The 21,957-nt window shown below is 32.5% G+C and overlaps 3 protein-coding genes and 1 long non-coding RNA gene across 4 annotated transcripts; 2 read left to right on the forward strand and 2 right to left on the reverse strand.

The window, feature by feature from the left end:
• The first annotated feature begins 314 nt into the window (after window positions 1-314).
• LOC101245104 (probable protein phosphatase 2C 46) lies at window positions 315-6,235 on the forward strand. Its single transcript, XM_004231008.5, has 5 exons — window positions 315-681; window positions 1,164-1,592; window positions 2,303-2,670; window positions 4,902-5,138; window positions 5,585-6,235. Exons 2-5 carry the CDS (start codon window positions 1,271-1,273, stop codon window positions 5,822-5,824), a joined length of 1,167 nt encoding a protein of 388 aa, XP_004231056.1. The 5' UTR covers window positions 315-681; window positions 1,164-1,270; the 3' UTR covers window positions 5,825-6,235.
• A 4,244-nt stretch (window positions 6,236-10,479) lies between these two features.
• On the reverse strand, window positions 10,480-11,854 carry LOC138339190 (uncharacterized). Its single transcript, XR_011212240.1, has 2 exons — window positions 11,715-11,854; window positions 10,480-10,824 (listed from the first exon to the last, which is right to left on the reverse strand). It is a non-coding gene; the product is annotated as an uncharacterized lncRNA (long non-coding RNA).
• Window positions 11,104-15,347, forward strand: LOC101255743 (protein ALTERED PHOSPHATE STARVATION RESPONSE 1-like). Its single transcript, XM_004231406.5, has 4 exons — window positions 11,104-12,546; window positions 13,195-13,415; window positions 13,932-14,155; window positions 14,255-15,347. Exons 1-4 carry the CDS (start codon window positions 11,643-11,645, stop codon window positions 15,093-15,095), a joined length of 2,190 nt encoding a protein of 729 aa, XP_004231454.3. The 5' UTR covers window positions 11,104-11,642; the 3' UTR covers window positions 15,096-15,347.
• A 474-nt stretch (window positions 15,348-15,821) lies between these two features.
• LOC101245406 (protein CHAPERONE-LIKE PROTEIN OF POR1, chloroplastic) lies at window positions 15,822-18,846 on the reverse strand. Its single transcript, XM_010317087.4, has 3 exons — window positions 18,256-18,846; window positions 17,350-17,707; window positions 15,822-16,173 (listed from the first exon to the last, which is right to left on the reverse strand). Exons 1-3 carry the CDS (start codon window positions 18,604-18,606, stop codon window positions 15,998-16,000), a joined length of 885 nt encoding a protein of 294 aa, XP_010315389.2. The 5' UTR covers window positions 18,607-18,846; the 3' UTR covers window positions 15,822-15,997.
• Window positions 18,847-21,957: the final 3,111 nt, after the last annotated feature.

The raw sequence follows: 21,957 nt of genomic DNA on the forward strand, positions 1-21,957 counted from the left end.
TTTATAAAAATATTAGTGAAACATAAATAAATTTGATTATCAAAATAATAATTTTAAATTAGTCATTAAAATAAAAAAAAGATATGTTTGACGAGAATTAAATTTATTCATATGAAATTATATATTTTTTTAAAAAAATAAATTTTTTTTTTTCATTTCCATTAGAAGAAAATGATATATATGAATTGTTTCACTTTAAATATATCAATTTCAAATGACAAAATTCAGAACTATATCAACCTATTTCTAAAATAAAAAATATTTTACTTTTCATTGAATCATTTAAAAGAAAAATGTGTTACTTAAATTAAATCAACTAACATGTAACAACCATCCAAGCAAGCTGTTAACCTTAAAGCTGGGGGTATGGGGGGTGGGGGTGGAGCCCAAAAATGGTCCTCTGCTTTGCTGGCTTGAAGCTCCCTATTGTTGGTTTTTAATGGGATTTGTCTGCTCTATGTGACCATAGTTTTCAGTCTGTGGCCTAATTGAACTAATAATACTACTTCTCTCTCTATTTGATCACTCTATTTTCCACTATTTTCTTTCTTGAATCCTCAAAGAGAACTTTGAGAAATACAAACAAAAAAGATAACTGTTGAATACCCACTTTACTTTTCCTTTGATTTGATTTGATGGTTTCACAGATCTAAACCCCTTTTCACTTTCAGATCTTCAAAGGTGAGTTTTTTATTTCCTTTTTGAACTTATCTTATTTATATTCACCTATATTTTACTATATGAAATTTGGCTAGTCAAGAAAAAAACCATCTTCTTTATCTTGTTTCCAGTTGGTTTTAAGATAGTATGTGTGATTCTTGAAATTTGGGTAGTCAAGAAAAAATTGCCTTTCTTTATCTTGTTTTCAGTAGTATTATTTTTTTCTTTGCTAAAGTCAGACCTTCTGGATTCAAACTGTCTGACCACCATATTCTGCTATATTGAATGACTACTTTGAAAGTCTTCTGTTTGTATTTTTGTTGAATTTTCCATTTTTAGAGTAATTTATTGTCATGTGTGAAACATTATAAGTACACCACAAATCATTTCTTTAAATTCAGTGTTAAACGGGAGGTGGCTTCTTGGTTTTAAGATTGTAATACTTGCCAATCTCATTATTTCCCTTTATCTTACTTTTGTCATTGGTATTGTTGGACTTGTAGTATTATATTACAACAAAAGCAAAGTTGAGATATTTATGAGCAAACTTAGAAGTGAGTCCTGTCAAATGTGGAGACATAATTGGATGGTGTTTTGGATGAGATGAGTCATGACATCTGGATTGATGAACTTCTTGAGGGCCTGTTTTCAGCCAGGGGCTGATGGACTTGTTCATACAAGTTCTTCAGATTCCGGTGGTCGTCAAGATGGGCTTTTATGGTATAAGGATACAGGACAACATGTAAATGGAGAGTTTTCTATGGCTGTAGTTCAGGCTAATAATCTACTGGAAGATCAGAGTCAAATTGAATCAGGGTGCTTGAGCATGCAGGATTCTGGACCATATGGTACTTTTATTGGAATTTATGATGGACATGGAGGACCTGAAACTTCAAGGTTCATTAATGAACACCTCTTTCAGAATCTCAAGAGTGAGTTCTTCTTACCAATTTGAGTTGATAGCTCAGCTTTTTACTCCCTCCGTTTCAATTTGTTTGTCAGGTTTTGACTTGATACTGAGTATGAGAAACAAAGAATACTTTTGAATCTTCCGTCTTAAACTAAAGATTTTAATCTTGTGGTCTTATATATGTTAAATGGAAAGTTTTAAAACTAAATACTTGTCAAAATATGTGAAGAGTATTAAAAACTTGTCCAAAAATGAAGGAGATATTCTTTTTGAAACGGACTAAAATAAAGTAGTTCAAGCAAATTGAAACGGAGGGAGTATATCTTTTACAGCTCAAGAGGTTGTATTTTAACTGTTCCATCCCTGTATACATTTGATATCTTTCAAGAATGTCCAAGTCCTAGAAGATTATTAAGTACCATTTACCTTCCATAGACTACTGTTTAAATAATCAAAATTCTTAAGTGTGTGTGTGTGTGTGTGTGTGTGTGTATATATATATATATATATTGCTATATCAGTTAGGTAGTCATTTTGAGGAATCTATATTTCTCTGTGGAATAATAAATGTAGTGACATGGATAGTGAGGATTCATATAGCCGACCCAACTTGCATTTGATTGAAGCATATTTTTTTTTTTGTTTATTATTGTGCGGAATTTCATGGGCTACTATGTATGATTTTTGTCCCTTTTTAAGTCTTGACTAAATGGCTTTCTCCAAATTGTGTAGGGTTCACATCTGAGCACCAGTCTATGTCTGTTGAGGTTATTCGGAAAGCATTTCAAGCAACAGAAGAAGGTTTCCTCTCTGTTGTGACTAGACAATGGCCGACGAAACCACAGATTGCTGCTGTTGGATCATGCTGTCTTGTTGGAGTTATCTGCAGTGGAACCTTATATGTAGCCAACCTTGGTGACTCGAGGGCAGTCTTAGGGAGACTTGTCAGATCAACTGGCGAGGTTCTCGCGATTCAGCTCTCTGCAGAACACAATGTGAGCATTGAATCTGTAAGACAGGAGATGCAATCTTTGCATCCAGATGATTCACAAATTGTAGTTTTAAAGCACAATGTCTGGCGTGTCAAGGGGCTTATACAGGTAACTTCTATTACATTTTCCTTAGCAGTTTCTGTTTTATGTTTGCTCAGCGCAAAGTACCGATTTGATGTTATTATTAATAAGTGTTCTTTCAATAACAATATACACATTATGTCTATTACTAATTCGTACCACACTCGCCCCCTAATCATTTATGCCTTTTTAGAACTTTAGGATGGAGGTTTCCAATGTCCTTGTATTTTCCTTTTCTTGGGAGATGTATGAAACTGCCATTCAAGTAGCCTATGTAGTACTATATGTTTTTGGTTCATTGCCTTTGAGTTATGAACATTTCTTTGCTTTCATATATAGCAATTGAACTTTTGTCTAAGAGCGACACAAAGTTGAAAAGTTCAAATCTCGAGGTTTTAATGGCAAGCGATTCTTTTTGGAAAGAAAATCTATAAACAAGATTATCTGAAGAAAGCGAAATAGCAGATTCTTGGTATTTACTTGATTACTTCAACTTGAGAAATGAATGGATAAAATGAAGTATAAAGAACAGAAATCCCAACAATTTGAGCGCAAATTACATCCCTATCATGAAAGTTTCTCAATTACAATAATCCTGGATTTTCGAAAACTCGCAGATGCATTGCTCCTTCGCCTGATACATAAGTTATGTATCATATATGTAAGTTATTGTATCAAATACGTAACTATAAATTAGATTCATTCGAATTTTTGTTTGAAATAATTGGGGTTATATATCAACAATAACATTTGTACCAGGTACATTGTACACAAACAAAGTTGTAATGTATATGATAGAGGTGGAGTGATGTATTGGATGTTATCTTAAGTCATGTAATTACGTAGTTTTCCCTAAAAAGAAACCGTTAAAGGAGTATTTGTAGAACTAAACGCTTTCTTTTCACCACTTTATGCGGGGGGAAATGGTACACCTTTCTGTGAAAGATGATAAACGTGATATCTTTTTGGTAGAACAAGTAATTTTACTGGTTGTATTTATATTTACACGTGTAAAGGGATATTTGTCGTTGTTTACGGAGAGTCTTCATTATTCTTTTCAGTTTGAGTTCTTTGACTCTGTGACTTTGTGATATTTAGCAGCAGATATAGTATCTTGCAAGTATGTCCAAATGCATAAGCAATATGAATGAGATTAGCAGACCTAAAATATTTTAAAACTTTTTAATCAATTAGTAAGAACAGCATTTGTGGCCCCATCATTTTTCGCCTTCTCCTAGTAAGTCGGCAGCGACAGTCCGATTCGTATGTTAAATATTATATTCGTGCTCTAGGTTTCTCAGCTGACATTTGGAACATGATTATGTGTCTATTCCTGAATAATCAATTTTTTAGTGTTATTATTGAAACCAGAACTGCAGCCATGTAGAGCTGGCAGAACAATGAAATGGTCATTGAAGTAATAAACATCAATCACCAACTTTAAGTTTTCTGTTAATGTGGTAAGGTTTCTGTTGCAGAAACTTTCATATCAAAACAAGTTCATGATAAGAAGGATTACCACCTTATCCAAAAAGCAAAGTAAGATCGCCTTTGCACTCACACAGGAATACAAAGAGAATTGCCCGAGAGATACTTATGACTATAAATAGTAGGGAAAATTCAAGAAAATTAGTTACTGCTGGGTGACTCAAGGGTCCTTCGTTCAGTTACACTTCTTTATATCTTAGGTGTAGCTCTAATTAGACGTTATATATCCTCTTAAATTTTTAAAATTCCATTCATATGTATGGAAATTGATACTCTGCCTTTTGTTTCTATTGTAGTACTCTAGTCAGCTTAAATCGTACATTGTATGAATGTCTCTCGAACAAGGGAGCCTATCCTCTTCGGGGATGTTGGCATAACTTTTGGATGGGTTAGAATGGAAATATGAACCTCAATTTATTACATGCTAAGTAAATTGCTTTTTCATCACAATCTATATATATAAAAAAAGCATTCTTTGGAGCCGTCATGACACTGAGTTTCTCTCCTTGATGGAGCTTGCAACTAGACCTTAGAGAGCTAGATTGATTTCTCAATGTGTTGCAGATCTTCTGGTAAGGTATTTCCGGTGCTAATAAATGTTCTAGACATTCATTAGCTGTTTCAATCTTTCAGAAATACTGATCTTTTGCTTGTTAATTTAATGGGGTAGGATACTTTCTTTAGGAAGCACATTTAGTAAGGTTGTGTCTTTCATGACTCAAAAGAACTTTGATCAGCACTTCAGGATTACTGAATACTTTATTTTGCAGATTTCAAGATCCATTGGTGATGTGTACTTAAAGAAATCTGAATTCAACAGGGAACCACTGTATGCTAAGTTTCGCCTTCGAGAACCATTTGGAAAGCCCATATTGAGCGCAGATCCAGCAATTTCAGTGCACCATTTGCAACCTGACGATCAGTTTATCATATTTGCGTCGGATGGTCTCTGGGAGCACCTAAGTAACCAAGGAGCAGTTGACATCGTACAAAATCACCCACGAAATGTAAGATATCTACCTCCATCATGCTTCATGGGCCTATATAGTGTTTTGGCTATTCTCTACCTATAGCGAAGCAGTTTTTTTATTCCTCAACTGTTGTTGGCTCTTTAATCCGTTCATTTTACTCATTGACATCCTGCTTCTGTCTTTGGTAACTGGAAGTAAATGATCTAGTGATCTGTTGCATTATAATTGATTACATTGTATCTATGTTTCTTTTAGGCAGGGGAAATTCATTATCCTATCTCCACTGAAATGCGGAGCAATAGTGTAGTAGTGTCAATTGCATGAATACACTCCAATTTAGTCTCTATTACTTTTATAGTGTAGTGTCGTTTTAGTCTTGATATATAGTATAAAAGCTATGTGTTTCTAAACTCCTTGAGAAGTTGGAAAAAAAAAAAACAGTTGGATCAAAACTTAAAGAGGCTACTTTCGCCACTTGACAGGGGATAGCTAGAAGGTTAGTGAAAACTGCACTACAAGAAGCAGCAAAGAAAAGGGAAATGAGGTATTCAGACTTGAAGAAAATCGATCGTGGAGTTCGTCGACATTTCCACGATGACATTTCAGTAGCGGTTGTGTTCCTGGACTCGAACTTAGTGAGCCGGGCTAGCTCTGTGAAGAGTCCTAATATTTCTGTTAAAGGAGGTGGCATTAGTCTGCCTACAAAGACTACCCCAACATAAAGTTGGTGCAACTTTATGAAGCTGTTGTTGTACTAATATGTATGTTGTGAATACCAGGTAGCTTCAAAAGCAGCCCAACAAATTTTTTAAAATGTAATCTAACTGAGACTACTACTTGCATTTAGTTCCTCTGCCTAAGAAAGGTACTGGGAAAAAAAAAAGTATCTTTACAAATATCAGTTGACTTATTTCCTTCTTGTTTCTATTATTTCTCAGGTTGTCCACCTTTTTCTTTTCCTAATTTCATTTGGCTTTTGTATAATTATATATTATATTATGCTATAATTTCATTTCTTTTATCTTTTGACGGGACAGTTTGTTTTGTAAAGAAGCTATATTGGGATTGTAATGTGGGGATTATATTATGGGAGTTAAATAATGACAAAATTATCAATAGATACTATTGTTAGATGTTGGATTTGTTGATGTATAGATAAATTTTAATTTTGGCTGTTCTAGGATATTGGAACAATTTTGTCATTTGATTTTTTTATTTCAGCAATTATTGTTGTTCTATATGGTATTATTTGCTATAAAACTAACATCACGAATTCACGATTATAAATAAAATAATGTTGGGATTGTTTATACTTGGTAAAATTTTTAAACAAGTACGGAATAAAATAATTCTAGTTATTCTTGTAAGTTGTGACTAAGAACCAATAACCATATGTTTCTGGCTGCGGTTTATAATCGAAAGGTGGATATGCGAAGAGGTAGATGTAAATCAAAAGAAGTATTGAGGAGATAAATAGAGATGAGTACATAACACATTTGCAAGCTCTAGAAAGATATGGAGGTCAGGGATTAATAAGGTAGAAAGACGGTAGGTTGTCAAATTGTTGAGGGCCTAAATCATCTCCAGCCACTCAAAATTGTTCGCATAATTCATTTAGACACCTCAACTAATCCTTGTGCCAATTGAACACTTTATTTGTTCAAAAGTCATTCCTATTAGACACAAAATGCTGACATGGCAAAAAACGTGTAATTCACTTTCCTAGAGCGCGTTAATTTATTAAAAATTATATTTTTTCTTTTTCTTTTTTAATTTATACCCCTAAGTTAATTTTTTTAAAAAATAATTAACAAAAAAGAAGATTTGTATTTCTTCTTCCCTATTTCTATCAACCCCAACCCAACACAACCCCCATACCCATGCTCCAATGGTTATCTTCTTCCCCACCATTCTAATAATTTCAAAATTCTTAGCATCAGTGGTTATCTTCTTCCCCCACCATTCTAACGGTTTCAAAATTCTTAGCATTTTGTTTCATTCTTCTTCTTTTTTTTTTCATTTTTTGTAAAAAAAAAAATCTGCTAATTTAATATGTGAAGAAGAAAAATTCGAACATTGGAGTTAAAAATTGATCGATATTCGTCTATCTCTATTTCGATGACTCCGATTGAACAAACATCGCCACTCATTAATTTATTAAAGATGATATTAAAAAATTCAACATACTTTCAATTTTTCTTGGTCATGAATCTTAAAAATAATTTATTGACGTTTATTTATTTTCACAAAAATCTCAAAACAAATGGAGAATAACAGATGATAGGAGATTAAATTTGAAAGCAGGTTTTTATTTTTGTTATGGTGGTCGTGGTTACTGGGTAGAGGAATGGATAAAAGAAAGAAGAAAGGTCAAAGGGTTAGGTGGGGGTGGGGATTTTCTTTTGTTAATATTTTTGTGATTAATAAATAAAGGGAAACTATTTTTCATTTTTTTAAATTAAAAAATTATATTTTATTGCTAGATTGGGTCCATGTGCCAAGTGTCATAATTTTATTTGTCATTTTTTTAAGTCAAAGCGCGTGAACTCCACACAAAATATTTTAAAAAAAGTTTTCGTTTTATGTTCAATAGATACATATATTTTAATATTAAAGTGTCTAATAGGTAATAGTCTTAGTTGAGGTGTCTAAGTGAATTATGCGAACAACTTTAAGGGGTCGCATATGACTTAAGCCAGTTGTTGAGTGTTGTTTAATCATCCTTATATATTATGTTATTGTCACTCACGTACTATCTTGTTCTTCACTTCTATTGTTAAATGTTGTTTTCTTTGTTTAGACTATCGTGATATGTGTTATTGCTATTGTTGCTCTTCTCCGTGACCATTTCACCATAAGTAGTAACTTTTTTTACTTGATTTTGATATGCTTTACTTGAATAGATATGGAGGTAAGACTGGTCTGCATATATATCGTTGTAATAACTCTCTATAGGCCAAAGATGGGTGCAAAGTCAATATAGTAGTGATAAGTTCAGTAGATAGTTCAAAAATATTTATATTTTATATGTACGAATAATTTATTTGAAGTTCGATAATTAAAAATAATTACTAATTTAGAATTTCTAAATTGAAAATCCAAACAACGAGTCTGGTCAAAGACATAATTTTAACCAGGACAAATGGAGTACTTTTTAAAAATATAAGTTAAAATTAAAAACACTACTGTCTTGGAATAACTTTAATAGCAGTATCCAATTTTATTTTTTAGAATTGAGAGAACTTCTTTATTGTTTTTTAAAAAGATTAAAATATATTACAAATTGTCAGACAGTCAGGCATATTACCCCCTACCACAAGAAGACGTTCTTCATAGTATGCAGTAGTCAGTCAGGTTAAAAAAATGTAAGCAACTTAATACCATGTTATATTTTTGTAAAAATCATGTCCATTAAGAAATAAAAAAGTAACTTTGAAAATTAGTCAGTGGTAAGAAAAGCAGATTTATAAGATTATAACTGAAAACACATATTGTATTTTTTTTTATCGTTATTTTTAAGCATAAACATCTTATGTTATTTTTCTAAAATGTAATAAATCAAAGGCTCAATTATCAACAACTCCATGATGGTATTTTTCTGGTAAAAGAATGATTATTTTACTTGTTTTTATGGCTGACTAACTCCTGTAAAAGCCCCTACTTTATTGTTCTTCTTTTAATCTACTTATCCAATGGTTGTAAAGAAACGATATTGACATGTGCTGTGATTCAATACTTTCGATGCTATTATACTGATCATCGAAATAATACAATGAAATATTCGATTAATTTAAATTTACAATAAATATATCTATTAAAAAAGTAAAGTTATCTATATTCAAGTACTATCAAATATCAGCTTTGATTAAAAATAAAAAAACATCTTAATTGTTTCACAAACTCTTTTTTATAATACTCATGAGCATGATGATGAACAAATAGTAGATAGATAAAATGCTCAATAACCACTTTGGGGTGTCTCATAGCTATTATCACGAAGTTTCAGAATATATACATAGATTTCATAAAAATATTCTATAATTTTATACGTAAAATTTAAATTTCTATTAAACGATTATTCTTAATCACGAGAATAGAAAAAAGTGTACGATAAGATGAGATATCATACTTTTATTATTTTGTTGTATTTTTCACATCCCCTTCATGTGCAAGTTCAATTCTTTTTCATGGGTCAAATGCGTAAATTATTTTTTTTTGATCTCAAGACCTTTGCTTGTTTTCATACCATGTCCAAGTGTATTACCGTCTTAAACTATCAAAAAATATATTTTTATTATTTAATTGTATTCTCAACACAAAGTGACGACCAATCGATTAACCGCTAATATTTAAAATATTAGTCTCGTGTCGCTGAAGGAGTAAGTGATGCCTAGTGGACAAAGTGTCGAATGCAGTTTGGTTCAACTGTTCAAACAACAAAAACGGTGCAGATTCGGTCAATGTCTTCTAACCCTGTTCTCGTATAAGGTGTAAACAAAAGTGTGTACTTATTTTATTTTAAAAATATATGAATCATCCTTTAAAAAAAAATACTACTATCATACAAATAGCCACTTATTAGATGATTACGAACTAAAATATCTCCCACTATTTTATTTCATAGATCTAAAATCATGCTATTATTTTTAATTTTAAATTATCACGTAAAAAATTGAAATTAACGAATTACTAGATATATAAGTACGATTCTTCTTTAAACAAAGTTTTTTTTTTTTATAAAAAAAGTAAACACATAAATTGAAACAAAAAGTTTATATGTATATTTAGTGTTCTAATTACCGATATATTAGTAGATTTATGAGCTTTGAAACAATATTGAGTTTGATTTTAAGATTTATTTGGTCATATATTTTGAAGTTGAAATTTGAAACTTTGGACATGCTTATAGTAACAATTAAAGTTTTATGAGTAAAAGTCCTAAAAATTCAAAACTTGGTCATTTAAAACTCAGAATTTTAAAATCTTATCAAATTTCATGACCAAAAGTTAAAAGACTCTTAATTTACTAAAATAGATAAATAATAATGAAATAGAGAACGATCCTCATTTTATTTTACAAGCCAAGTAAAATGACGTATAATTTTTTTTCTTCTTATATACAAGGTACATTTCAAAAACGTCATAAAAAAGTGAAATTACAAGTACATTTCATTTTGTTTAAATATTATTTTTTAAAAAAAAAACACAAACTTTTTTCCCAGATAACAAAGCATCCACTATTTGATGAAGGCAAACGGTAAACATTTCCTGCTAATATTTTACTCTTTTATAATGCACCATTCCCAATTGCAAGACATTACTCCATAAAAACGACAAAGTAAAATAAATGAATATAGTAAATACAAAAAAAAAGGGGTAAAAAACAAACTCCAAAATCGAATAAATTAAGTTACCAAAATTAATAGTAGTTGAAAGAAGGCCGTCAAAAATGAGGATAAAATTGTCACTTTCTGTTTACTGAGAATGACAGTGCATAAGAATTAAGGAAATCTAGTAATTAATCCCTACCTAAGAAGCTGACAAGTGGAAAAAATAGTCATTATCTTCAAATAATTGCAAGATTAGCTCTTTACCTGGAAGATTGAATAGACTATATTACCCTCTCTTTTTTTTGAGGTTTGACCAAAGTTTGACTCCTCTATTCCCTCACTGATTCACTGACTCTCTTCTGTCTCTTCTCCCCAAAAAAACCAAAAAATCTCTGCTAAATTATGGCAGTGAGAAAGAAAGAAGCTAATTTAGATTCTAAACTGACGGACTTCACCCACAATTTAAATGAAAAAAAGTAAAACTTTTTATATACTTTTTTTAAAAAATTTTTTTTACAAGCATGAAATACTCAACGTGTGGGTTTTGTACCTGAACAATACTATACTTTTGACCATACAGTCAAAAATATTTATACAATTAGATTATAAATATCATAAGTACTATTTATTAATATTCTATATAAAATTAAATATAAAATATTCATTACCTTGTTATAAAACATTTTGATTATTTTTTGCCAAACACAAGAATACTCTCATCACTCTTCCCTTACCTCGAGCCCCTACCACCTCTTCTTAACTCACCTTTTGATTTTCTCTCTCTCTCTGAAATCTCTCCTACAGCAATTTTTGCTCTTAGAAAGAAAGAAAAAAAAAAGAGGAAAAAAACATCCTCTTTCACTGACACAGTTATACTATATTATTTTTTTCTCTCTCTTTTTCTTGTTTTGTTGTTTGAGAAATTTTCTTTGTTTGCAGAGGAAATGGCTATGGCTCTGCTGGTTAAGGCCAAGTGGGTATTCCCAATACTTGCTTTTTTACCTAAAAACCTCTTTCTATGTTTCAATGGGTTGTTCTGAAACCATTCTTAAAAGGGACATTTTTCGACTTGTTGTTTCTCTCTACAGTAGAATCTGTGTTCAAAAAAGGAACTTACTTTAATCCCTTTTCACCCCCCCACACATCCCTCCAAGAAAGCACCTTTTTTCAAGAATCTCCTATTTTTTGCAAAGCTGAGTAGGGGGAAGAAATGGGGTGTGTTGCATCCAAGTTAGAAGAAGAAGAAGAGGTAGTATCCATATGCAAAGAGAGAAAACAGTACCTGAAATTGGCTGTAGATAGGAGGTACACACTGGCTGATGCACATTACAAGTATTGTCAAGCATTGTATGGAGTCTCAGCAGCTTTAAAACTCTTTGTTGCTCGTCATTCTACACCTACTTCTCCATATCTCATCACATTCCCACCACCTTGTTGCCCTTCTTCTCCAAAAAAAGAGTGTGTGGTTTCAAACCCCTTGTTTCTTCAGCAAACACCTTCTGAGCCAACCCAAGAAACTATTTGCTGTGGGCCATGCAATAAATCTACAGCAACACCATCAGATTCTTCTGAGGAAGAGAGAGAAGAGAAAGTTATGAAACAGCAGCAGCAGCCACAAGGTTATGGCTATTATTACATGGAAATGCCTCAGATGATGCATTCACCACCAACAGATTTTGGTTGGGATTTTTTCAACCCTTTTAATAGTGTAAGGCCAGAGATGATTAGTGGGTATCATAGGATTTCTGAGGAGGATTTAAGGGCAGTGAGGGAGCAAGAAGGGATTCCAGATTTAGAAGAGGAGGAAGAGGAAGATGAGGATGAAATGAAGGAAGAGAATAAGGTAGTAGCCACTAAAGAGAAAGAAAATGTGGAGCAAAGAGAAAATGGGAATGAAGTTGTACAGCAACCTGTACATACTGCTAATGTAAACCAAGAGGACCAGAGAATAAGTTTGACAGTCGTGGATAATCCATTACAGGGGAGGGAGTTACTTGAAGCACTAACTGACATTGAAGACCATTTTGTCAAGGCATATGATGCTGGAAAGGAAGTATCAAGGATGTTAGAGGCAAATTGGGTACATTCACAGCCTAATTTGGGAGAACCCAAAGGTAAAGCATATCAAATTACTATCTTTTTCTGAGTGAGAAATTTCTTTTTGAACTCCTTCAACAAAGTCTAATGTTTATCTCGTTTGCTTTAGGTTTGTGTTCCTCTTAATTTTTTTTTTTGGCTCCACTACTATTCCTGTTAAGAAATGCTGCCACTGGGCTTACATGATAATCTTTTGCTTTAACATTTATTGGCTTCTTTAATTGTTTTTTGGTTCCACTAGGAAATGCTTAGAAGGATTTGTTGCAGTTTTGTCTGTCTTGATAATCTTTTTTCCTGGAAAGAAAGTGGCATCCAGTTGTTTTTGATAAGGAACTTTTCTCCTCTTGAGAAGGCAAAGGCAAAGGCAAAGTGCAAAGTGATATCCTATTGTTGAAACTCTAGCGTAATAATTTGTCGATTATATTCCTATAATGTGAAGGATTGCCAAGTCTATTAATTATCCCTCATGATTTGCTTCACAATTTCTCACACTAAATAGTCAATTGTGGGTAAGAGCATAGTCTTGGCTGGTCAGTGTCGGTAAGAGGTTGTACTGTTGATGAGAGTTAAATTGCTTATCTATTATACCTTACTATTGCGGAGTAATTTTGAGATTTTCAGGTTTCATTATTTTCTGAATTTGTGCAATTATATCATGTATGCAGAGAACTCAACAAAAATCATCCCAGCAATTACTTGGAAGTCTCCTGCATCTCGTTCACCATCATGCAAGAGTCTTGTGGCGTCTAGTTCCAAGAGTTCTTCCACATGGACAGAATTCAAGAATGATCTATTTGATGATTATGGTGGAATGGGTTCTGGGAGCCATTTGCTGACGCTAGGAAGGCTGTATGCTTGGGAGAAGAAGCTGTATGACGAGGTTAAGGTATATATCATATTGGCCAATCATTCTCTTATTAAATCCTTAAATCTATCTTGCTCGCTATGAGAAGATACGTTCTTCTGCAATGCTCAAGCCTAAAACAAGTCATGTAACATCTTGTCATATAAGAACACTAAGAAGTCTGCCTCAGAATTTACATAAATATGAGTGACTAATTAAACTTTGAGATCTCCGTTATGACCACCAGTTGGTGTTATGAGACCTGGGGCATCTGTATTTGTCTGTACATAAGTTGGCATATACTATCAATATGTTCAAGTACTTCTAGTATTAGACTGATGTAAATCCTACGGTAGGACCATTCTTTGATTTTTTCTTGGACTTCCAAGGATATCTACCTAAATTGGGCTATTATTAGAGGGATACTAGTCCACATGGTTAAAACCATGCATCAATTTCGTGCTACGGCTTTACTACTGTACATTTGTCAAGTACTGCTACTATTTCACTCTTCATTGATCATTTTGGATCAGTTCCTTACATCTAGACTACCTTCAGGCTGGAGATAGCACTTGGAAATTATATGAGAAGAAGTGCAATCAACTAAAAAATCATGATGCCAGAGGAGATGAAGGACGGACCGCAGACAAAACCAGAGCAGCAGTAAAAGAATTATATAGCAGGATCCTAGTCACAATTCGAAGTGCTGAGACCATATCAAAAAGAATTGACGAACTACGAGATGATGAACTGCAGCCTCAAATCATTGAACTGCTTCAAGGGTAAGGAAGAGTTACCTGGGTAGCAAACTATCACTTAATACAAGATCTTCATTGACTTGACTTTTTTTTCTTTTACCTTCTTTTGTCTATTTTATACAGTATGATGAGAACTTGGAAGATCATGCTGGAATCCCATGAGATCCAGAACAAGATTATATTCGACGTCAAAAGTTTCACCTGTCCTGCATATGGAAAGTTCTGCAATGACTCTCATCGGCTTGCCACAGTACAGCTTGACGTTGAGCTTCAAAATTGGTGCGCTCGCTTCCGAGATTACATTGCTGCCCAGAAGGCTTATGTGGAGGCACTCCATGGATGGCTGTCCAAGTTCACAGTCTCTGAAGTTGAATTGTATTCCAAAAGTAGGAGTTCAACTCCAGCTTGTCGAGTTAATGGTCCTCCACTTCTCATGATTTGCCACGATTGGTTGTCTGCCATGAACAAGTTGCCAGATAGAGCAGTTTCTGTTGCCCTTAAAGGCTGCGGAAAGGATGTAAGAGCTTTGTGGGTTCAGCAGGGAGAGGAACAGCAACAAAAGCGAAAAGTTGACAGCATGTCCAAAGAATTAGATAGGAAAACACTGGCGTTCCAAAAGGTGGAGAACAAGCTTTATGAGTTCAAGCTCACAGACCGAAGCTCGGAGCTCGAAATTGATCATAGAGCTGAGTATCTGAAGGAGAGGAAGGACTTGCTGGACAACTTCAGGAAAAGGGTAGATCTAGAGAAGGAAGAACACCAGAAATGCATGCAAGAAACTCAGAGGATCACTCTGAACGGCTTTCAGACTGGTTTTTGCCGAGTTTTTGAGTCTATAACAGAATTTTCCAGTGAAGCACTAAAAATGTACAATGAACTACTAAGCAGTGGTGAGAAGGCTGAGAAAATCGTTAACCAGCCATCCATAGAGAGCTCCCAAGCTGGTGAAGATGTCAAAAGATGACTTTGGCTGGTTTGGATTTCCTTATTTAATGCATAGAGTTGAATTGTTAGTTTGTATATTATGGTGCCATCAAAGCAGCTCGCTGAGATGTAGTCACTTGTTTTCGTGATTGGAGTTTCTTCAAGGTCAAAGGCCAGATTTCATAGGACAGTTTTTAATTCCCCTATTCTGGGTTGTTCTGTCAAAGCTACAGAAAAACTGAGCCCGTACTTATCAATCATCAAGCACAGTTACTGTAGTTTTTGGCTCAAAGCCAGTTTGTGAACCCTTAGAAATCACAGGTTCAAATACCGCCATGCCATCTCTCCAAATAAAAAGGAATAAGTTACTAACTTTTAGCTAAAAATCCTTTCCTATATATATATATACACACACACTTCATTATTATATGCATGGATTGACAGCTGAAAATAAAACCCCTATAGCTTCAAATTATTAGTCATTGAGAATACTATGAATAATTTAAGTCTTTTTCCTGACTTGGTCTTCGCATAATATCTAACCTTCGACAGAGTTTAATCCGAAGAAAACAAATGAAATCATACTCTAAATGCATTAATTTGAAGAGTAGCTAACAACTGCACTTCACTGCAGGAGTCCAAGCCTGTTATAATCAATGTACCCTTCTGTGAGAAAATAAATACGTCAAATTCCAATTAAAACACAGTAAGCCACAACTTAATATCAGAACAAACTAGGGATTAAAATACCGTTGATAGAAGAGCAAAGCTGAGAATCTATACTAGCTTTATAAAACAAATATCAGAACTTCCAGAGTTTTGGTAACATTCTTTTGTACATTTAACAAATTACTGGTCCTAGATAAGAACAAGAACCTGAGTAGGCAACAAATAGCCATAGACCTTCTTACAGTAGCAGTTCATACAAGCCTTTGAGTTACCCTATATCAGATACAACGAGACCAGAAATTGCGAGAAAAGTATAAATTCACTCACAACCGTAGCAGGAGCGTGTATACCCAGTAACGGGACAATGTCTACTTGCAACCAATTTTCTACTGCTGAACCTACCACTGCACCAGCGACCAGCCCACCAATTGTTATGACGCTTGCTTTCCCTGTTTGCAAGTAAAGTTTGAGTCATTTTTTTCAGGAAAAGCCAATATTTAGTTCTACAAATATTTTTTTGGCAGAAATACAGCTTAGATGAAATAAACACTAATCGGAATCATAACACGGTACAAATCCATTGTTGGTATTTCCAAAGTCTCATTTGCATTATCCAGAAGCCAGAACAGTACTTCCACACAAATCAACTCCTTCAAAATTTCATTGGCTCTTATGTGGCTACTACTCATGTCATTTTCATATGATAGATAAGGATTATATAAACTTGTTTTCAATTAAAATAAATAAATCATGGTCTCCACTCTCCACAACCTTAGAATGATTTCCACTTCAGCAACATGGAAAATTTGTATAATGTGATCTTCCCTACATATAATGTGATCCTTTTTTTATATATTTCTTCAAATAATTGTACTGAAACACTTCTTCAGTTCATAACACTTGACGAACCAGTGTATACATGACAAGCTTCTTCCATATTTACATTGCATGATACGTATTCCTAATTCTCACCTTAATAACTCTCATCAAATCAAACCATCACGTAGTTTTTTTGTATAATAGGAAATATTCAAGTAAGTCTTCATCAAATAGTCGACAACTTAGATTTAATGGGAGTATTAAGGAGTTGAAGACCAAAATGTTTGTTCATTATCAACGTGATAAAAGACATGGATCCATAACTAATTAGAAGAAACACATTCAACTATTGACAATAATCCAGTCCTATTAATTAAGAAAAAAAAATGATTTAGCAACACAGGAAAATCTGTGAATTATGTTCATAATTGTTGATGAGAAAGACACTTCTTACACGCCAAAAAGATTTTATGGATACTAGCATGAGCATCAAGTCAAGTCTATTTTTCTCACAAGGTTAGAAATGCATATGATAAGGGATTACAACCCTAGCTATGGTTTTCTTGAGGGTAAGTTGAAATTGTGAAAGCTTAAGTGATCCAGAGATAATGCTTAAGATTCAGTTAGTATGGAATGTCAATGAGCAAACTTAACACGTATATGGGGGGCTATTATATACTTTAACAAACAATTTGGTCATTACTTTTGCATGACTGCAATCACGTACTAATGTTTATATTTGAACTCACAAAATGCAATAAATCTACCTAGAAGTGAAACAAAGAGAAGCAACGTATCTTCCTTACCCAACTTGACATTTTTCTTGGTCATGAAGTACAAGGTGGCCCCAAAGCTTGTGGCTAAGATTAGTCCAGGAACATCAGCTCCATACGATACTCCTAAAGGTGTTGAGGCTCCATTAACATATGTTAAGACCATTAAGGCTCCATAGACTCCTGCTTGAACACCTAACTCTTTAGAAGCTGGTGCTTCAACTGCGACTGGTGAGCTCTTGACAGTCGTCTGCAGCCACTTGGGCATTGATCCCATCCCAGAAGCATTAGCAGCTTTAACATCAGCAAAGCGTACACTACTATCCACAACTTTTCCAGATCTCCTCTGTGATAAGCTTTGCATGAGAAGCATATCATATGCCGCCTCTACCTGAAAGTTGTTGAAAGGTTCCGCTTCTTATAGTCAACAACACATATACATATGGCGAAGGAAAAACATAGAGAATAATTTGCACTCGAAGATCTATTCTTTTCCTTCAACAATTTGACTATGCTTATTTAAATATCTGCACCAAGGCAAATTTCAAACAGCTGGTCCCAAAAACCCAATTCTAAATAAGTTGGTACGTATCATGAATCCTCTAGTCATTTAATTTGCTAGAACGTGCAGAACGGATGTAAGTTTCTTCATATATCACATCACGAGTAGTTTCAGACGTAGGTATTATTGATTGATTGATTAATTAATGAATTAATGATTACTTAACATGAAATAACAACTGACGGCAATTGCTGCAGAGACACATATGTTTTTCCAGTATATATACAACAACTAGTATCAACAAAACAAAGCACTAAGAATTTCAAACAGCTAGGAGTTCCAATCAAATACGATAAGCAGGGAAGCTACGAAGTAGTACTTATAAACAACAATTCTACCGGAATTGAAGAAAATACAAGCAGAATTAACTGTAAGACCTGTGCAATTGTATCTGGATCGTCTTTACAAGAAGAGATAATTGACTTTTTCGCACGAAGAATATCATCGAAGCTAGCACCCTCAGTGACACCTAGCAACTTCAGGGCATTCTCTACCGACATCTCGAAAGGAGCCGAATCATCAGCTCTAGAACCTGCTTGAACGGCGGGGTTCAATTTCCGGCGGTGAGAAGTAAACACTAGCCTCCTCCGCCGGAAACTATCGGAGTTTGGAATTTTCGGCAAATGAGCGGAGATTGGAGGGCGGCGGATTGGATTAGGCCGGGTTGAACCGGCCGGGTCACTGCTAATGATAGTACGGTTGGGCCGAACCGAGAGAGATGTGGCCATATTTTGTTTAGGCACAGTGAATATCTAAAGGTGTGACAAAAAACCGAGCGTACAAATAAGGAAACCAGACGTTTTGACGCAACGACAGTATGTGTAATATGTGGCGTTTCTTGTTAGGCAACTGGTGATGTGCAAGTAAATTAAGTAATTGTTATTCTGGTCCACTAAGTTAGTGTTTATTTCGACTTCATTCATCTAGTTTGAAGGATCACCAATCTAGTACTCGTACTTTTTGGAGTCAAGAAGTTAAATGAGATTGAATTCCTAAATGCTAAGTAAGTTTTATACGATGATTTTGTCTTGTGGCATAAGGTGCACCGTTAGCCACTTTTAGAGTAATTACATGAAACATCCATAGTGTTTAACTAATTAATTTTAAAAAGTTAAAAATTAATTTAACTTTTATACTGGTGTTTTTTTAAATGTATATCAAAAAAAAAGAAAGGAATATTCATTATTAGGATAAGTTATTTTGAAAAGTTGAAAAAAAAATATAAATACTTCTAAATTTGTACTTGTTAAAATGCAAATTTGACACGTGAACAATTCAAAAGATGATCAGTGGTAGATTGAGTATAATCCAAATCAGCTCAGCAAAAATGGCTCTAGTCGAAGTGCAAGATTGATATTCCCTACGTAGCATTCTCATTTCTCTAAGTCTAGGTAAGTCTTAAGTCACGTCTAAATACAACTCAACAATAATGGATCACCTTGCTCTCGAGTAAAATGAAGGTTAAGTGGCTAGTGATTGACGATAAGCCTTACAAATCAACTAATTCCACATATTTGAGAATTGTAATCCACTTCGACAGCCACATATTTATAATTGTGACAAAATTAACATGCAAATGATGATCATTGCGAGTAATTAGACTTATAATAAACCCTACTAAAATTAAGGTACATCCCCCCCCCCCCCAACTCCTATGATAACCAATGTGATATCAAAGCATTATGTTGGCGTAATATCACAAATATAATAAATTACACAAATACAATAAATTACAGTTGAAATAAAATGAACAAAAATAGATAAACAAATTTTTAGGCTGAGACATGAATATCTCACTCTCTTTAACGAGATTGAAGCCCATTGCGACGTAAACTACACCGATCCAACAATGATATTCTTGACTTATTCTCTCCAAGATACAACAGCCCAATAATATGTATAACTCAAACAATTCTAGATTAGTTGAAGAATCCAAAGTTCCACAAAAAAAACACCTTCCTTCAACATATAATACTCTCTTTTGTATAAAGTGAATATAGTTGAAGATGTAGAATATATCGTCGCAACTCTCTCTTTCACTAGTACACTAATCTCAATATAAGCATAATAAAATGTTATTTATCCTTTTCACTCTATATTTTTTTTTTGTACTTCTCTTGTTTTCTCTTCTCAGCCAACACAAAGGAAGACCACATTTTTTGTAGTTGATGGATTCTTCCTTGCAATGGATAGAAAGATAGTTGTTAGTAAATTTGCCAAATGAATGGCTCAAACGTTACATAAGTTACAAGACATAAATATAGAATCAATATATATATATATATATAAATGAGGACCATAGATGAGGTGATGTGACACCTCTATATGGCCGTCATTTGCATTTAGTTTTTTTCATCTTTTTTTTTAAATAATTATTATATATCATAAAAAATTACTTAAATTTATTATAAATAAATATTTTATTAATGGTGGGTCATTTATAACAAAAACTCTTCATATTTTTTATTTATTTATCTCACTTATAATTAAAAGAGAAACATAATTTATTTATTTTTGATTTTTTAAAATTTAAATTATTTATTTATTGTAAAAATATATTACTTCATTTATACAAATATACAAATAAATACTTTATTAATGTATGAACATTTATAATAATAAAAAAATTCTATATTTTTTTTCTATTTGTTTATCTCACTTCTAATCATGAAATCATATTATTATTTTTTTACATTTTAAGTATTTTTATTTTTATTTTTGAATTTATTCACTAGGAGTTACTACCCATGACTTGCCCTTCTTTAATTTTTACTTTTAATAATATTCATGACTCTCATAATTTTTATATTCATAACCTCCAATTTAAATTTATAAGTTTATGTGTCTTATGAAATTCCTTTATTTTGCCTATAAATTTATATTAGTTTAATGAAGATTCACTTTCACAATTATTCTTTCTTTTTTCATCATATAAGTTTGATCTGTAACAAAAAAAAAAGTACATGAAGTTAATCAATATATCATTCTCAAGTCCTTGTTTTTTTCATTTCCTTTATTTTGTCTACATAGATTCATATTTATTTTCATGAAGATTCACATACAAAGTTATAATTTCTCTTCTCCATAATACTTGTTTGTGAATTAGCTAACATGTAACAAAAAAAAGTATGTGAAGGTAAAATATATTTTATTCTTAAGTCTTTCTTTTTATTTTTATGGACTTAGACATGCTTTCTTAATATATATTTTTATGTTTGTATTATAATTTATCAAGTAAGTATGATTAAAAAAATCTCTTTAATTCTTAACAATGTTTTGTCCGTATGCAATTACTTTTTTTTAATAGTTAGTTTTTCATATATAATATAGTTTGATTATAATATTTGTTAGATTTCAAGAAATAATTATTATTTAGTATTGTTATTACTATTTAAAAGATAATATATAAATATATTAAATATGGTTTATTTTTCGTTTTTTTTTTTTTACATAATTATTTTTAATTCGCATATGTTTTTTTTTATTCAGTTGGTTGCATATATGAAGAGTTTGACATATGGATCAAAACATGATGACGGATCTCTTTGCAAAGGAAGATGGTACAAGGAAAAAAAAATTAAGCATAATTAGAGATTATTTTTTCACTTTAAAATTTATTAGCAACTTAATTACTTTTGCTAGAGTTTTTAAAGTTTTAATTTATGTAAATAATTTAGCTAAATGTATTATATTGTCAATACTAATCATTTGATCCTTTAGTATTCTATTTTCTCTTTGCTATGAAAAAAAATAAATATAATTATTTCATTTTAACAACAACAAAATTTATGATGATTTGTTTCACTTTTATTATAAATTATAAAAAGTAATTGAAAAATATATTATTATTTTCATGATGTCATTTTTTGCGTATGTAACAATCTGTCGTCGTTCTTTTTGCTTTGAAATGTATTTATAATTTTTATGTAGTCACCAATTATTATATTTTCTCTGTTCATTTTTTGTATTTTCACACCTTATTTTTATTTTTTTATTTTACAAATAAAATCAATACATAATTAGTAATACATTTAGTGGCTAGTAAAATTATACATTTGAATTATTTATAACTCATGTCT

This window comes from Solanum lycopersicum, chromosome 1 (assembly GCF_036512215.1).
Source record: "Solanum lycopersicum chromosome 1, SLM_r2.1".
Lineage (NCBI taxonomy): Eukaryota > Viridiplantae > Streptophyta > Magnoliopsida > Solanales > Solanaceae > Solanum > Solanum lycopersicum.

Coding starts and splice junctions, on each gene's coding strand:
- LOC101245104 (XM_004231008.5), top strand. CDS start 1,271: ATGACATCTGGATTGATGAACTTCTTGAGGGCCTGTTTTCAGCCAGGG. Junction 1,593..2,302: donor CCTCTTTCAGAATCTCAAGA/GTGAGTTCTTCT, acceptor CAAATTGTGTAG/GGTTCACATCTGAGCACCAG. Junction 5,139..5,584: donor TACAAAATCACCCACGAAAT/GTAAGATATCTA, acceptor GCCACTTGACAG/GGGATAGCTAGAAGGTTAGT.
- LOC101255743 (XM_004231406.5), top strand. CDS start 11,643: ATGGGGTGTGTTGCATCCAAGTTAGAAGAAGAAGAAGAGGTAGTATCC. Junction 12,547..13,194: donor TAATTTGGGAGAACCCAAAG/GTAAAGCATATC, acceptor TCATGTATGCAG/AGAACTCAACAAAAATCATC. Junction 13,416..13,931: donor AGCTGTATGACGAGGTTAAG/GTATATATCATA, acceptor GACTACCTTCAG/GCTGGAGATAGCACTTGGAA.
- LOC101245406 (XM_010317087.4), bottom strand. CDS start 18,606: ATGGCCACATCTCTCTCGGTTCGGCCCAACCGTACTATCATTAGCAGT. Junction 17,708..18,255: donor ATCCAGATACAATTGCACAG/GTCTTACAGTTA, acceptor AACAACTTTCAG/GTAGAGGCGGCATATGATAT. Junction 16,174..17,349: donor CAAGAAAAATGTCAAGTTGG/GTAAGGAAGATA, acceptor ACTTGCAAACAG/GGAAAGCAAGCGTCATAACA.